Genomic DNA, 18489 nt, shown 5'->3' with positions numbered 1-18489 from the left:
CAGCAATCATGTCTCCCTTCACCCTCCTCTTCTCCAGACTGAACGTTTCCAAGTCCCTCAGCCTTTCCTCATAGGGCTTGGTCTTCAGGCCCCCAATCATCCTTGTCATTCTCCTCTGCACCAGCTCCAATCTGTCCACATCCGTTTTGAAGTGAGGCCTCCGGAACTGCACACAGTACTCCAGGTGTGGCCTGGTCAATGCGATGTACAGCGGGAGATATCTTGAAATGTGGATATACCCTTTGTTGAAGTACCCCAAATACACATTCACCCTTTTTGTCTCTGCATCACACTGACAGGTCATATTTAGCTTACAGTTCACCCATACCCTAAGATCTTGTTCACACACACCGCTACCCAGAAGCGTGCTTTTCAATATGCACACTTTTGAAAATATGTCTCCTTAACAGTAATCTAATTAAGTTACTATTAAACAGAAACTGAAATTTAGTTTTTGCCAAGATATTTAACCCACTGATTTTTAGTGGACCTTTGGAAACAAGTCTGTAAAGAATGATTGGTTGGAGATGTTTCAATGAATTATTGACAATTTATCCATACTTTGCATATTTTAACTATTTATGTATTGTGTTTATGTTTTTTTCCATATCTTTTATAAAAGAGCAGTTTATAATATTTTGTAAGGTCACTACTGATGAAGATAATAGTTGAAAAGGATATCTAACTTGTTTAGGCTATATTAGTTTTGAAGAGTTGATTGGTGGTTCATTTATATCCTCGCACCTCAGCCTTTCATGGTCCAGTTTGGTTTGTGTATTGATTGCAAGCTTATGATCACCCCTTTTTTGATACTTATCTTTAATTACAGCAAGCCAAACATGCCCTGTAGGGCTTCCCCAGCCCCCTGTGAGATACACAAATTTGTGAAGCCCTCTGGGGAATGAATGGCTTGCCATGCTGAGTTTAGAGATACTTGGGGAATGAGGAAGTAAAAGCATTATCTGTTCTATTACCTGAGTTGTGCCGTGTGGCAGAAACTGGAGGGCATCTTCAGGTGGCACCCCTTGTTGAGTCACCACGAGGGGAAAGCCAGTGCTCCAGATGGGAACTGCACCCAATAGTCCCGGCATCACCCCTGAGCAACACTTTCCTCCTTAGGTTGTCCATCAGAAAAGGTGTCTGGCATTGAACTGATCGTCCTTTACTGTTTTCATAGTTTTTTAAAAAATTTAACTTGTGAACTGCTTTTGGCTAATAAGCACTCTACCAGCTTGGGGGATTCCCCAGGTATGCAGAAAATCACCACTGTCTATTATCAAGCAAAAGAAAAGGCCAGCTTTCAACGGTGGCCTAGCAGGGGCAATTGTACTCCAGATGAGGGAATGTTGAGAGAGATGGTTAAGGTGAAATGGGCCAAGAAAACAAGCCCACTCAAGTCTCTGTGAATTTAGAGAATCTAGGGGGAAGATTTTGGGGAGTTTGGACTCCCCAAATGTTTCTTTGCCTATCATGATTTCTCTTGGGAGCCTGGGGTATATTTTTTGATGATGCTCTAGGGAGATGGAATCTAGAGAGCTGACTGGGACGGCGGAGGGGGATGTTAATAACTCTGTCTTGCTTCAGAAAACTTAGAGCAGCTTAGACAATTCCTCCTCTGGACTCCTATCCAAGTGCTGACATGGTTCACATTTGCTAACTATGCTATAGCATCAATTGCTTTGAGAATATTAACTGGACCCATCCATGAGTATTTTGAGATAGTATTTCCCACTTCAGCATTCAGGCCTGGTCTGCAAATGCAGCACAATGGTAGAGTCCTGAAATGGCAAAATTTAACATGACCCACTCAGATCACAGATGGTGGGATAATGTTTTCAATGTTCCTCTTTGCAAAAACTCCCATATGTCTGAGCTAGAACTGCTCACACTAGTGTGCCACTTTTTTTACTTGCAAAGGGTGTTTTTACTTGCATAGGCACCCAGGCTGCCGTGATCCGGTTCACTTTCACCATTTTATTACCCTGCATGTGAAAGACCTGGTCTCATATTGACCCTAGTTTAACCGCTCATAGTAATTGGGGGGGGGGGGGGATGGAAACCACAAGAGATTGTTTGAGGGAGGGAAGGTCCTTCCTGATCCCACAAAATGATGCGAGAATCCTGACTGTAAACAATACTCGCAGAGTATCCACGTGCCTGGGGTCAGAGCGAGTGCTCCTCCATCTCATTGATAGGGGATGTGCCATTGTGTTCTCTGCTGCAGATCTTAATCTGTATTGTTTATTGCACCAATGTCCAGATCTGCTTTCTGAATGTCAGACTCCTGGCTGTGTTTCCATAACAGGAAGCTGCCCGTTCTCTCCTGCCGTATGAAGGAACTCCATTGTATGCAACAGAATCCATATCAGAAATCGGAAGTCAGCTCGCAGAGGTGAGGCTTGTCGTGCCAAGTTCCTTAGCATCCCTTCCAAGCCAAAAAGGCAGATGAAAACCAGTAGAGCCTTGGAGATCCTCTCTGAGGTACTGGAAATATATATAACTGTCAAATGTTTTCATAATGGTCAGTGGTCAGTATTGGAACTGAATGGCGCGTTGAACAAGTTGACCTTTCAAATGGTTGAAACTCATTTATGGGTAGCAGAGAGCTCTATAGCATTGCGGGGAAGGGAATGAGCTGGGAAGCCTCTGGGTCACATCTGTCTTGTGACATGGAATAGCGAGTGGCCACAGCCAGTTACTCAGAACAGTCTCTTTCAGCTTGGTTTACCTCACTGTGTTGTTGGGGGGGGGGGAGAATGGGATAAACCATGTTTGCTGCCTCTTTGGAAGGTGGTTGGGGTGTAAATAAGATAAAGGAGGGAGGGGGAAGAACTTTATACACCGAAGGTTCCAGGTCCAATCCATGGCACATCCCACTAAAGGATCAGATGAAAGGTCCATCCAGTCCAGCGTCCCCCAGGAAACCCAGAAGAAGAAATGATGACAACACCATCCTTCATGAATTGATCTAATCCCCCTTTAAAGCCATTGAAGCGAGCGGCCATCTCTGCATCGCCTAACCCCGAGTCCCACCAGTTAATTATACACTGTGTGAAGAAGTGCTTTATCCCTTCCATCCTCAATTTGCTACAAGGCAGCTTCATTGAATGCCACTGTGTTTGAATATTATGGAAGAGGGAGGCAAAGTTCCCACCCCATGTATGATTTTATAAACCTCTTCCATGTCCCCCTCAGTAATATTTTTCCCTGAACTAAAATGACCCAAACATTTTAGCCTTTCCTTTCAGGGCTGATGAGCAACTCTTTGATCATTTTGCTTGCCCTTTTCGAGCTCTGTAATATAATTTTTGAGACTGGCAACCAAAATGCATATATGGTAGCAAAGAATATGAGGCTAGAGTGGTCTGACCCAGCATAAAGCAGGCTCATGTACAATAGCCACAAAAGTGTGTTGTTTTCTTACACAATCACCACTAGGGGGCATCAAGTATCCACTGCTTGTTCCTTCAGCGTGGCCGCTGGAAAGGTCTCCATTCCAGTAAGAGATGAACTAAGCACTTGTACATAATTACAAGCTGACCACTTCTGCCAACACTCCTGTTCTTAGAGGACATACAGATACAACATAAGTAGAGGGGTAAAGCTACACTCATTGCATTTTGGTCAGATCTGGCAGGATCAACCCCAGGAGAATCTGGTTCTGCTTATTTCCAGGAGTAGCCGGTTACATACATAATTATGCAGTGTCAACTGCCTGGAGCAAAACAAAATGCTCTATCCCTTCAATTCAGGCTTAATGTGGGGAAATGAAGCTTTTCATGGCATGGAAGTAAACAACATCTAGGCCACGGTCAGATGTGCCATTTGGTGCAGAGGGGAAGCGAGCCTATTTTCCCCGGTGTAAATTGACACAGCATTGTGTGATCATACATTCTATGTAGCTGCTGGCTCAGCCTGTCACTGCCCAATCATGTTCGGGTGAGTGGTTGTTTTTTTTTGCCTTTTGTTTCCCATGTGCACCTCCATACTGAGGGTTCCCCATGGAGTATGCGGTTATGTGCATACTGCTAAGTGAGGGGGGGGGAAACTAGCACTGAGTTGGGATGGAATGAGCAGACCATCCCAAGGGCATGAGAGCATGCTTGAGCGATCAGACAGGGGAAAGTCCATCTGTAGCCCGTCAGCAATTAGGACCGGACTTTCCCCAGTGTCTTTTAACTCGGCTTCCATGGCAGGGCAGCACAGAGTGCTGATGGCTGCAGGACCTTTCCCAGGTGTTGCTGTCTGATCGTGCCCTTTAGATCCATCAGGCATTTGCAGCTGAGTTGGAATTAAAGGCCACATCTGATCGTGGTCCTACTGGTAAATAACATCCCATTAAGTCTGTATTAAAGGAACAGGACATTTTTAATCTAAGCAATTGGGAGCCTTATGTGCACAGCATTCATTGCCTACCCCAAAGCACTTTTTTAAATAAAAAAACCCCTCAATTGGATTGTGTGTAACCAGTTAGTATGATGCCCAGAGAGATAACACTTGGATCCTGCCTATCATGAAGCCTGGGGGAGGTCAGAGAGGAAAACAGCACTGGATTCAGAGACAACAAAATGGCACTTTTGCAATGAAATCCCCTCTCTTGTAAACCCTGACAGGCCCATATGGTTTTAAATTTCAGGAAAATGGCTAGGACCTTATTTGGAGACAATGGGTGAATTTTTATTTATTTATTTAAATTTACATTTATACCCCGCCCACCCTGTAAACAGGCTCTGGGCGGCTTACAGAAGATGGCCGACAGGCCGATACAAATAAAACAATAAAAATATTAAAATCCCTTAAAAACAATATTAACAATAAAGTGCTTGCTGCATCAGAATAACCTTAAGATGAATGGTTTGTGTCTGCATTCCTTCTGTCTTCGGGTCTTAAAATCAGTCCCATGGTCCAGATGTTCGCCGATGAGGCTCAGAGTGGGCCAGTCAAATATTCCGGATTGATGGTAACTGTGGTGGTGGCTCCTATTTGAACGCCTGGCAGAAGAGCTCCATCTTGCAGGCCCTGTGGAACTGTGAGAGATCCCACAGGGCCCTGATCTCATCCAGGAGCTTGTTCTACCAGTAAGGAGCCGCTACCGAAAACGCCCTGGCCCTGGTAAAGGCAAGTCTTGCCTCATTGGGGCCTGGGATAGATAGACATTGTTGGGCCCCAGACCGTACTCTCTGGGGCACAAATTGGGAAAGGCAGTCCCTCAGGTAAGCCGGACCCTGGCCATATAGGGCTTTAAAGGTAAGCACCAGCACCTTGAAGCAAATCCGGTAAGCAATTGGCAGCCAGTGCAGCAGCCTAAGCACAGGCTGGATATGCTCCGACGCGGGAGGCCCATCAACAGCCTGGCCGTGGCATTCTGCACCAGCTGCAGCTTCCAGATTTGGGACAAGGGCAGCCCCATGTAGAGAGTGTTACAGTAATCCAATCTCGAGGTGACCATCGCATGGATCACCATAGCCAGGTTGCAGTGGTCGAGGAAGGGAACCAACTGCCAAACCAGCTGAAGATGGTAAAAGGCCGATTTTGCAGTGGCCGCTACCTGGGCCTCCATTGTCAGAAGGGGATCCAGGTGTACTCCCAAGCTCCTAACCTCTGACGCTGGCACTAATAGCGCCCCATCGAAGGTCGGGAGCGGGAGCCCCAACCCCTTACCACCACGACTCAGGCATAGGACCTCCGTCTTTGCTGGATTCAGCTTCAGCTGGCTCAGCCTGAGCCAACCAGCCACGGCCTGCAACGCCCAGTCCAGATCTTCTGGTCTGGAGTCCGACTGGCCGCCCAACATCAGGTAGAGCTGGGTGTCATCAGTGTACTGATGACAACCCAACCCAAACCTCCTAGCCACCTGGGCAAGGGGGCGCATATAGATGTTAAACAACATTGGGGAAAACACAGCACCCCACACTCAAGTGGGCATCTCCCGGACCGCTGTTCCCCTAGCCCCACCGTTTGTCCCCAACTCTGGAGAAAAGAGACAAGCCACTGTAAGGCAAGCCCCTGTATCCCCACGTCGGTGAGGCAGTGGGTGAGCAGCTGGTGATCGACCATGTCGAACGCAGCCGACAGGTCAAGCAGCAGCAGCACCGCCAAACTGCCTCGATCCAAGAGTCTTCGGAGGTCATCGGTAAGAGCGACCAATGCCATCTCCGTCCCATGTCCCGGGCAAAAGCCGGACTGGAAGGGATCTAACACAGAAGCATCATCCAGAAAGCCCTGGAGCTTTATTTGTTAACAGTTACTTTCTGTTACTCGGGTTTCTGCCAAGTTTCTTTTTTATTTGCTCTCCTTTTTTATTGTTTTGTTCTGTGCTTTTAGTGTTGCTATTGGTATTTAATATACGTTGTCCTGAGAGCAGGGTACAATTCTCTACAAAAAAACCCCTCAAACAAGAATTGAAGTACGGTATATGCTTATCCCTGGCATGCACTGTTCAGTTCTCTGTAATTCTGGGCTGTGTAATGCAGTCCTTCAGTAGTGGTGCTCAAAATCCATACTTGTCTGCTTCAGTATATGAAACCGTCCATCTTGCAATGCTCAGATCCATTAGAAATTGAGCTCTATTTCCCTGAGAATTTCTTTTCCAGCTCAGAATGCTAAATGATATTCTGCACATGTGCAGTTAATACTTAACAGAGTAGCTGCTATATAGGTATATGCCCAGAAATTCTTACTCTCTCAAAAACTCTCACTGACTGCTGTGAATTAAGTGATCAGATCCTGTCATCTCAGCATCCTTTTTTGCTGGGTATCTTTCTTATTTGGGGCACTTATTTTAATTACTTCCGGCAAGTTATGGCTGCTGCCCCCACTCAAACACACTCAAGAACAAATGTTGGACATAAGTGGAGGCAGCACGTGGAATTCCCAGATGGATCTTTGCTATTGCTGGTGATGTAGAGGCAAGTGAAGAGCAGGTGAAATTAAACTACAGCCGCCAGGGGCAGTATAATCAGGGCTATTTTGGGGCAGGAACGCACAGGAACGTTCCGGCTGGCTTCCAAGTTGGCCACGCCCAGCAGGAACTCATTAGCATAATAGGCCACACCCAACATCAGAAACTCATTAGGATTGGCTACATTAGGGGGTGTGGCCTAACATGCAAAGGAGTTCCTGCTACAAAAAAGCCCTGGGTTTTGACAACAAACAAGGTAAGCATAATAGGCCACACCCAACATCAGAAACTCATTAGGATTGGCTACATTAGGGGGTGTGGCCTAACATGCAAAGGAGTTCCTGCTACAAAAAAGCCCTGGGTTTTGACAACAAACAAGAATAAGAAGCAAAAGATGGGTGTGGCTAGATGAGCACACTTCTGGTAACATGGGAGTGTGGCCTACTATGACAATGAGCTGTGCTGTCAGGAGTGTGGCCTAATATGACAATGAGATGTGCTGTCAGGGGTGTGGCCTAATATGCTAATGAGTTTCTGCTGTTGGGTGTGGCCGATTATGCTAATGAGTTCCTGCTGGGCTTTTTCTACAAAAAAAGCCCTGAGTATAATAATGTGCATGGGCACGACACCCATCTGTCAATATGACAAGCACTCTCAAAACAGGTGAGCTTTCTTCAGATGCCTGTCCATTCCTAGACTCCATAGAGCTGGAAGGGACCCAAAAGTAATCGAGTACAACTCCCTGCACAATGCAGGAAATCCATGGCTATCTCCCCCTCCCCAGTGACCTCTGCTCTATGCCCAGAGGAAGGCAAAAACCCCTCAAGCCCTCCAGGATCCCTGGGCCAATCTAGCCTGGAGGAAAACTGAGTTGAGTGGAGTTCACCCCATCGTTACTGTTCCGATTCAGAGTATGAGAAAAGTTATACACTTAGCATTAAGAATGCCTCCTGCAAGCTTCCAAGCCAGCTGTTTCAGCAAGACATTTTCCTGGTTGAAGAAAAAGTCTCACATTGTTGAATACAAGCCACTAAATAATGCTTGGTGTGAAAGTAACTCAGGAGTGAAAGTAACTCACGTTTCTTACTGGAACTGTCTCTCTTGAGGGACTCAAAGCAGAACATGGGAGGTACCATTTTGACCACCTTTTGACTGGTACTTCAGACCAGCCTGTAGCCACTTACTTTCAGTTCTCGGCTACAAGCTGATTCCTGTCATATGGGATCAGTTTCCCCATATTTTTGGGCACACCAGTCTGATAGTATTTGGGTTCAAGTCCTGGGGGTGGGGAGGAAGAAGATTCCTTCCCTTCTGCTACAGTACTAGATTCCTGTATGTGGAGAGGTTTTTTTTTTTTTTTTTTAAGAGACTTCAAACATGCCTCCTAAGACTTTGCACTTTGGGCAAAGGTCATCCCACCCTAGTTATACTGCTGAAGCTGCTGTTAAAAGAGTAGACAAATATGGGAAGGGCACAAGTCCTAGAAAGTGAGGATGCAACCCACCAGAAATTGTTTCCTGCACAGATATCTGTGAAATTAATTCAGCTAAGACACACAGGCTGATTTCGCACTAGAGCTGCCTCGCGGTTGCGCCGCCGTTTGCCCCGACACTATTGGTGAATTTCACACCCGAAGCTGCGGGGCTGCATTTTGACTCGCGGCTTTGCCCGATTTCCCCTGCAGTTTCGTGATCCTGTTTTTTGAGGATCAAGAAACTGCGGAGGAAATCGGGCGAAGCCACGGGTCAAATGCAGCCCCGCAGCTTCGGGTGTGAAATTGACCAATAGTGTTGGGGCAAACGGCGGCGCAACCACGAGGCAGCTCTAGTGTGAAATCAGCCATACACATTCACCTGTGAAAACCCCTTTGTATTTCAACTGGGCATGTGCAACAGATGTTCCGGACAGATCATGCTCTAAGATCAAGCAACACTGAGCTGCCTAAAGTCTCAGTGTCAAGTTACAGCTGAACATCCGAAGTGGCCTTACATACTTATTTAGGATGTTTTGTTTTTGCCTTGCCTTTTAATTAGAATAACCAGAAGTGAATTTACCAATAACAAAACAGAACTACCAGCGAAACACAATATAAATATCCAGGTTAGAAGAAGAACCTGTGATAAAGGATGAGAGATTTAGATAGTCTTCATGGTCTTCTCCTAATGCCTGGAACAGGAAACCCAGCCCATGTGAAGAGCAGCATGCCCAGATAATTTTGCTGAGGACTCAGGGATAGTTGGGTTTTGGCACTGCCAGAGTGGCTATGGTTCTGCTGGGCACATTGCACTGATTCTGCTGCTGGCCTTACAAACATGTCCCCTTCCCGCACCTCACTTTCTACTGCAGAGACTCTCGGGGAGAATCTGTTGGGCTTGTTGTATGCCTGCCTTGCTTTTTCCCCACCATTGGAAAAAATGGAGGATGGAGGTACCTTAATTGGGTGCCCATAGAATTGGACACCCTGGTCCAATCGTTTTGAAACTTGGGGGTTATTTTGGGGAGAGGCTCCAGCAGCTACACTGCAAATTTGGTGCCTCTACCTCAAACCCCTCCCCCCAGCCCACTGAATATAGGAGATTTGCCATTACTATAATGGTCCCATAGGGTATAATGGAGCCGGAAAATTCGGGATTCCTGAATTTTATCCAAATTCTAATACAATAGTGAGATTGGAATTTGGGTTTTCAAGGCAATATCGAATTTTTAAGGGTCCAAAAACCCCGAATCCCCAAAATACCATTTTTTCTTGCACATCCCTAGTGTAGACTCTATGGCATTGCACCCCATTAAGGTTCCTGTCCTCCCCAGGCTCCACCCCAATGCCCCAGGAGTTTCCCAATCTGGATCTGGCAACCCTTCTCCCCTCCCCCACCGGTGGCCAGGAGGGACATGGCAACTGTAATCATTCCCCACCCAAGCAACTGTGGCAAATCCCTAAGGAGTTCAGCTTGCTCCTGGTGTATCTGACCAAAGACAGTCCTCAACATTCTTTCATTTTCTGGCACGTCAACAACTTCTTAGATAGGCATTGCATTTCCCCCTAACACCCAGGTCAAAAGGTTACCAATCCCTGGCCTAGAAGAAACTGATGTAGGTGTCAGGGGAGTTTTAGTGGGGAGGGAGTTCTATAACGAGGGTACCACTATCACTAATGCTCTTTCTCTGCTAATCACCTCTATAATTCCTGAAAGTGGAAGCACCCATCAAAAGGCATAATCTGATCATCTTATTTGTTGAGCAGACTGATCTAGGAATAGGGGCCATGGCTCAGTGGTACAGCATCTGGGGCCAAATTCAGTACACTTTGTAACAACACCTGTATTTCTGTATTTGAGGAGGCAGTATAAATATGTGGAGGAGGTGTTGTGTCCCAACAACTTCCAGAACCCAATTTTTCTCCTCCCTGAATTGTTCAATGGAGGTTCCACATCTCCAGTTAAAAAGATCAAGTTGTAGGTGATGTGAAAGACCTCTGCCTTAGACCCTGAAGAGCTGCTGCCAATCTGAGTAGACAATACTGATATTGATGGAGTCCAGAGGTCTGATTCAGTATAAGGCAGCTTCATGTATAAGTAAATTGTCTTCAAAGTACTCCACTAGTTAGGGTTATATAAGTCCATGCTACCACTTTGAATTGAGCTCAGATGCTAAGAGGGAGTCCATGAAATTAATTCAAAACCAGGGAAGTATGTCCTTGATGACATATCCCAGTCAAATGTCTGGCTGTCCTGTTCTGGAGTTGACATTTCTGGACAGTCTGCAAGGGCAGCCACATGTAGAATGTAGTAATCTAGCCTAGATGTTACCAGAACATATGTAACAGTGACAAGATCATTTCTGTTCCAAAGTGGATGCAACTTGTGCCAAAACAAAACTGATGTAAGGGCCTTCATGCTACCCAACCCCAAAACAAAACTGATGTAAGGGCCTTCATGCTACCCAACCCATTTAAGCATCTGACTGCCAGGCTAAAACAAAGCTGAACTTTGAAGAACAATGTTACCCTTTCCAGAACTTTTATTGAGTCAAAGCACTCGTCGATCCCATCCAGACGAATCTACTTGGAGTGGTAGTGGCTCTCTAAGCTCTCCAGCGGAGCTCTTTCCAGCCACCTCAGATCCTTTAATGGAAAATACCAGGGAATGAACCTGTGACCTTCCACAGGCACAGAATGTGCGCGCTTCTGAGCTATGCCCCCTTCCCCAAAGGATTTGGGCAACATCAGTCACTGCAAGATTTTGATTATTTCAATAAGCGTGGCCACTGTATCTTCCATCAATTGTGTGCATTCTCTCAGTTTCCTCCCCAAGAGCATGGAGTGGAGCTGAATTGTTGAATGGACGCCTTTGCAGACAGGATACAAGCTGAATGCCAGGTGCTGAAATATTTTCCTGTGCAGCGGTGTAGTGCATGTGAATTGCTGATAACACAAACAATACGGTAAAGGAAAAAGTGGTAGGGGAGGAGAACAATTGGGTTCTGGAAGTTGTTGGGACACAACACCCCCCCCCCCTTTAAGCTGCCTTCTCAAATACAGAAATATGGGTGTTATTAAGAAGTGTACCAAATCTGGCCTCAAAGGCTGTTTGCAAAATTTCTCCTTTGCAAATCCAGTGGTAAAGATTTCATTAGCAATGAGCAGTCAGTGGGTTGGATTCAGCCAGCTTTCCCATTCAATCTCATGTAAACTTGTTACCTAGTACAGCTCCTGTCCCCCATGCCTTTTATCTATGCAGATCCCATCATCCCCAGCATAGCCTTTTTGGTTGTCAGAAGTAACATCTTCCTCCCTTGTTTCATCAGCTGGTGGATCCATAGGGTTGCCAAGCTCCAGGTGGCACCTGGGAATCCACTGCTATTACAATTGATCTCCATATGACCAAGATCAGTTCCCCTGGAGAAAATGGCTGCTTTGAAGGGTGGATTCTACAACATTATAACCTGCTGAAGTCCCTGCCTTCCCCAAGTCCTGCCCTCCTCCAGCTCTACCCCCAAAATCTCTAAGTATTTCCCAACCCAGACCTGGCAACCCTATGGATCCAAACCAGCATTTGACACTATCAGGCATGTCACATTTAGTAACAATCAATAGCTTGCCATTGAAGCACAGTTACAATCAACACTGGGAACACCCTGGTAAATTACTCGCTGTAATGACTAATAAACAGTGAAGTCCATTCATCTGACCAACCTAGAAACATCTCTTGAAGATGTGAAGCTGCCACTGAAAAGCTGGATTTTGATATCAGATTTCAATTCCAAAATTTATCAAATATGGATGTAGAATTTTGAAAACCAAACTCAAAGCATGACCATTCATGGGATTTCACATTTCCCCCAAAAGTGTATTTCAGAACACTCTCCACTCTCCAGAACACTCTCTTCTTTAAAAAAAAAAAAAAGATAATAATGCAGACCGGTAATTTCCCAGAGCTTACTGGTAGGGCTGGTTCTTTACACACCCATTACTTGACAGATTTATTTTTATTTATTTAAGAATTTTGGATCTTCCTTTATGCAAGGCAGGTTACAATTCACCACACAAAGATGTAGTAAAAATACAGTCTGCCTCAAAACAATCTAAAAATGCCAATAAAAACTACTGACAAGTGAAAGAAAGATTATTCTTTAAAAGGCCGGCAAAAAGCAACAACCAGAAAACAAGTCCTGAGAAATACTAGCAATGAATCAGAAGGGAGTAAAAAGATCCAACCCAATCTTCACTTGCCGTAGATGTCTGTTCCTGTTGGGCAGACAAGTACTGGTGTATGTGCTCAAGGCCAAACCAGGCATTCTTTGGGAACCAGGGCAACTAAAACAGTACACGATATTCCAAATAAAGCCTTGCCACCAGTGTTCCCTCTAAGCTGAGTTAGTGTGAGCTAGCTCACAGTTTTTTAGCCTCTGGCTCACACGTTTTTGTCTTAGCTCAGGAAGGATGGCTCCAGAGCAAACTAATTTATACAGCAGCCAAATCACTCGCTCACAGCTTTAATGCGAGTAGGTCACAAAGTAGAATTTTTGCTCACAAGACTCCAAAGCTTAGAGGGAACATTGCTTGCCACTGATGTATACAAGGGCCAATTTATTTTCAATCCCTTTCCTAATAACCCCTATTGTGGAATTTGCATATTCACTACTGCTGAGTTGATGTTTTTCTTAAGCTATCCACCACAGGGTAAGGGAAGGTGGCACGGTGTAGCCCAAGCTCATCAGCTCTCAGAAGACCAGCAGGGCTGGTACTTGGATGGAAGACCACCAAGGAAGGCTCTGCAGAGGAAGGCAGTGGCAAACCTCCTCTGCTTCTCACTTACCTTGAATGCCCCTTGCTCGTGTCACCATAAGTTGGTTGTGACTTGATGGTACTGTTGGTTGTGACTTGATAGAGCTGGGAGTAAGCAGTGAAATGGCTAAATTTGCGGATGATACGAAGTTGTTCAGGGTGGTGAAAACCAGTGAGGATTGTGAGGCACTCCAAAGGGATCTGTCAAGGATGGGCAAGTGGGCGTCAACATGGCAAATGGGGTTCAATGTGGCCAAGTGCAAGGTGATGCACTTTGGAGCCAAAAATCCTAAATATAAATACACATTGATGGGGTCTGAACTGGCAGAGACTGATCAAGAGAGAGATCTTGGAGTTGTAGTAGATAACTCACTGAAAATGTCAAGACAGTGTGTGACTGCAATAAAGAAGGCCAATGCTATGCTGGGGATTATTAGGAAGGGTATTGAAAACAGATCAGCCAATATCATAATGCCCCTATATAAATCAATGGTGCAACCTCATTTGGAATACTGTGTGCAGTTCTGGCCACCACACCTTAAAAAGGATATTATAGCTTTGGAAAAAGTGCAGAAAAGGGCAACTCAAATGATAAAAGGGTTGGAACACTTTCCCTATGAAGAAAGGTTAAAGCGCTTAGGGCTCTTCGCTTGGAGAAACGACGCGGGTTAGAACGGATAAAAGGAAGTACTTCTTCACCCAAAGAGTGATTAACACATGGAATTCACTGCCACAGGAGGTGGTGGCGGCTACAAGCATGGACGGCTTCAAAAGGGAATTAGATAAGCATATGGAGCAGAGGTCCATCAGTGGCTATTAGCCACAAGGTATAGATAGGGGCTCTGGGGCAAGTGATGCTCTGTCTTCTTGGTGCTTGGGGAGGGGGGTCAACAGTGGGAGGGCTTCTAATGTCCTGGCCCCACTGGTGGACCTCCTGATGGCACCTGGTATTTCTGGCCACTGTGTGACACAGAGGGTTGGACTGGATGGGCCTTTGGCCTGATCCAACATTGGCGTCTCTTATGTTCTTATGCCCTTATCAGGGCTATTTTTGGGCAGGAACGCACAGGAACGGAGTTCCGGCTGGCTCCTGAGTTGGCCACGCCCAACAGGAACTCATTAGCATAATAGGCCACACCTAACAGCAGAAACTCATTAGGATTGGCTACATTAGGGGTGTGTGGCCTAACATGCAAGGAAGTTCCTGCTACAAAAAAAAGCCCAGGGTTTTGACAACAAAGTAAACAGAATAAGAAGCAAAAGGTGGGTGTGGCTGGATGACCACACTTCTGGTAACATGGGTGTGTGTGGCCTAATATGCCAATAAGCTGTGCTATCAGGGGTGTGGCCTAATATGCTAATGAGTTCCTGCTGTTGGGTATGGCCTGTTATGCTAATGAGTTCCTGCTGGCCTTTTTGTACAAAAAAGCCCTGGTCCTTATGTACTTAGGCACATGTCTACCACCAGCTTTTCCCCCCTGGTTCAGCACCTTCAGTTCACATCTCATCAGTGAGTACGCGCAGTTACCATTTTTATAGATGCCTTACTTTATGATTACTTTTATTGCCCATTAAACTGAGACCAAACTAGGGATCAGAAGTATGATTTCTTCCTTCTGATTCAGCTGAGTGCCTTATTATGAACTGTTTTGTCAGCAACTGGCACTGGGCTGAAAAAAGTGACACCAATTATGTGTGTCAGGTCCCCTTTGGAAGGCAAAAGATATATGAAATCTAGCTGGGGAATGATCCATCAAGGCCTAGAACAGGGCACCAGGCCTGTCACATTGACAGGGTATTGAGTGAGCCAGCAGTCTCTCTGGACAGGCAGGTTATGGGGAACATTATATCATCCCAAGTCGATCTTCCGGCTGAAGAGAGTGAAAAATGACACTAAGAGGGTATTTGCGATGGTATATTGACTAGGAAAAGCCTGTACAGAGAGACCTTATATTGGTTTTAAGCTCACATGCCCTAGTGTTGTAGTGTTAAGTGACTAGCGATTAACAGAGTTGTTAGATCGCACTAACAAAGGACTCTTAGAGTGATTCAGCAAGTGATTCAGCTTTATTGGAAGTAACGAACAAGCACTCAACTCAGTAAGAAACCAGAACAGAAAACAGTGGGAGCTTATGCTCCTTTTAAACATAACCGGGCTAATGTAGCCACGCCTATTTACAATTAACAACCAATGAGATTGCTTAGTTAAGGACCAATGGGAGTCTTTCCCTCCTAGGGAATGGTATCGTTCTGATTGGTCGCTGTTACGAAGCGACCAATAGGAAGTTCGCTCAGAGGAGCCCTGGTCTGGCTCGAAGCTTAACATAGGAGTCCTATGAGGTGATTCATGTAATCGTTTCAATACATTACAATTCCTCCCCCCTAAGTTAAGTCATCATCCATTTGTTTTATTATTTACAAACATTCAAGTCATGCTGTTGTACATCGACTGTTCCAAAATACTTTATTACAATCATAGTCTTTTAGATAAGTCGGCATCTGCCGCGTACGCTGAGACCTGCGAAGCGGTGCAGGCTCTATGGGCACACAAGGTTGTGAGTCACTGTGGGGTTCACTACAGCCTGGTTCAGGCACAAACTCTACTGGGGTTTCAGCCCCGCACACAGGGGTCTGCCCTGACTCGGGGACAGTACCGGGCCCTTCGGTACTCACCGCCTGCTCTGGGGGTCTCCACTCAACATTGGGGAATTCAGCCGTCGGAGAGTCAGCGCTGTCCTTAGCCCAACGTCTCCTTAGCTGATCTATGTGGCGCCGCCATACTCGACCGTCAGCCAACTGTACCACATACATGCGAGTACCCACAGAGTCGGATATTACCCCAGGAAGCCATAAGTGACCATTAGCATAATTTCGGGCGAAAACCTTGTCTCCTTTTTCAAACATGCGCACCTTCGGTTGCGGTTCTGTACGCTCGGAGTGATCGTCAGTTAGATCCGGATGTAACCTGTTTAAGCAGGTTGTGAGTCTGCGTCCCATTAACAATTCGGCCGGACTACGGCCTGTAGAACTGCAAGGGGTGGTATGCTGCCGCAAGAGGAAAGCACCCAGCCTTTGGCTCCAGTCACCTTCGTTCATTTTCCCTAGGGCCTCTTTTGCCGTCCTTACCATCCGTTCGGCCTGGCCATTAGATGCCGGATGGAAGGGGGCCGAAGTCATTTGGCGGATGCCATTACTCGTGAGGAACTGCTTAAACTCCTCAGAGACAAATTGAGGCCCGTTGTCACTGACGAGGACGTCAGGCAACCCGTGCGTGGCGAAAAGATGGCGGAGCGCATGGATCACGGCTAGTGAAGTGGTTGTTTTCATGCGCACAACCTCTAACCATTTAGACATTGCATCCACTACTATGAGAAACATGTTCCCCTGGAACGGGCCAGCGAAATCCAGATGCAATCTGGCCCAGGGTTTCCCTGAAGACTCCCACCTCTGAGGCGGAGCTTGTGGGGGTTCCGGCCTGACTTGCTGACACTGGGAACACACGCGAACCCAATCCTCAATCTCTTTATCCAGCCCAGGCCACCAGACATACCCCCTGGCCAACGCTTTGGTGTGCACCATTCCAGGGTGCCCCTCGTGCAGAGATTCTAGAACTCTGTTCCTGAGCTTGTCAGGGACCACCACCCTGTTGCCCCATAAAACACAGCCCTTAGAAATGGACAGTTCACTTTGGCGGCATTTGTAGGGTCCAAATTCAGGTTCAACACTCCCAACTGGCCACCCCCTCCAAACCCAGTTTAAAACACGGGACAGCACGCTATCTTTAGCCGTGTGTGCAGCAATGTCCCTGGACGATACAGGAGCCTGAGGGAGTTCGTCCAGTGCCAAGACCTCACAAGCAGGAGCAGGGTCGGGTCCCGCACAGGGCAATGGGCAGCGGCTGAGGGCGTCCGCATGTCCGATTGCCTTCCCAGGCCGGTGTTCAAGGTCATAATCGTACGCCTGCAAAAAGAGCGCCCATCTAAGCATGCGCGGGGACATGATATTCGGCAGTTGCTTATCGGGTGCAAAAATCCCCAGTAGCGGCTTTTGGTCAGTGACCAGCAAAAATCGCCTGCCAAAAATAAAGTCATGGAACTTTTTGACAGCCGCTACTAAAGCCAGACCCTCCTTGTCAATCTGGGCATAGTTCCTTTCTGCCTCAGAAAGAGATCTTGAGTAAAAAGCGATTGGCGCCTCGCTCCCATCAGGCATCAGGTGGCTCAAAACCGCGCCAATTCCAAACGGTGAAGCGTCCGCAGCTAACACCAGGAGCTTCTGGTCATCATAATGCGTCAGCACGTCATTAGACACCAACAGCTCCTTAACCCCCACGAAAGCCCTTTCTTCGGCCTGTCCCCACTTCCATTTCGCCTCCTTATGCAAAAGTGCGTGCAAAGGGGCCGCCACTGATGCCTTATGCGGTAAAAACGCATGATAAAAATTGAGGAGTCCTAAAAATGATTGGAGCTCCTTCTTACTCACCGGCCTGGGGGCGTCTCGGATTGCAGTCACCTTGTCAGTAGTGGGGTGCACCCCGTCTGCATCAATCCTGAACCCCAAGAACTCTACACTGCTAACTCCCAGTGTACATTTTGAACGTTTTACTCTGAGCCCAGCGTTTTGGAAACGCTTCAAGACCTCCTTCACCCGGTCCATCAACTCATTTTCAGACCTCCCCGCAATTAACACGTCGTCGAAGTAGGGCACCGTCCCTGGTACCCCCCTCAAGAGTTGCTCCATCAGGCCCTGAAAGATGCCGGGCGCCACATTTACCCCGAACTGTAGGCGATTCACCTTAAAAGCCCCCCTATGGGTAACAATAGTCTGAGCCTCTGCAGCCTCAGGAGTGACAGGCAACTGCTGGTATGCCTGTGCCAAGTCTAATTTGGCAAAGATCTTTCCGCCCCCCAATGAAGCCAGGATGTGGCTAATAACCGGGACGGGATAGGAGTGTTGTTGTAACGCCTTGTTAAGGGTGCATTTATAGTCTGCGCATAAGCGTATGGACCCATCAGGCTTAACTGGTGTTACTATAGGCGTCTCCCACTTGCTGTGAGGAACAGGTTCCAAAATTCCTTGTTCCACGAGTTTATCAATTTCCCTCTCTACTTTAGGCCTGAGGGGAATTGGAACCTTCCGATATTTCAGTCTGATCGGCTTTACAGATGGGTCAAGTTCAAAAGCAACCGGGGGCCCTTTGTACCGCCCCAGACCCTCTGCAAACACATCAGGGAACAGGTCATACATCATATCCCATTTATTCTCAAGCAATTTGTTAATCCCTGAAATACCAATGCCCAATGGC

The 18489-nt window shown here is 46.7% G+C and overlaps 1 protein-coding gene across 1 annotated transcript; it reads right to left on the bottom strand.

The window, feature by feature from the left end:
• Positions 1-16046: 16046 nt before the first annotated feature.
• On the bottom strand, positions 16047-16847 carry LOC107105663 (uncharacterized protein K02A2.6-like; the record flags this gene model as incomplete). Its single annotated transcript, XM_015405694.1, has 2 exons — positions 16047-16251; positions 16378-16847. Coding segments are annotated over 2 exons (675 nt in total), but the record flags the coding sequence as incomplete, so codon positions are not given.
• Between the last annotated feature and the right edge of the window lie 1642 nt (positions 16848-18489).

The sequence above is a fragment of the Gekko japonicus genome, unplaced genomic scaffold (genome assembly GCF_001447785.1).
Source record: "Gekko japonicus isolate JY-2015 unplaced genomic scaffold, Gekko_japonicus_V1.1 scaffold7, whole genome shotgun sequence".
Lineage (NCBI taxonomy): Eukaryota > Metazoa > Chordata > Lepidosauria > Squamata > Gekkonidae > Gekko > Gekko japonicus.
Note: the sequence above shows the minus strand (reverse complement) of the source record. Positions and strands in the feature narration are given on the sequence as shown.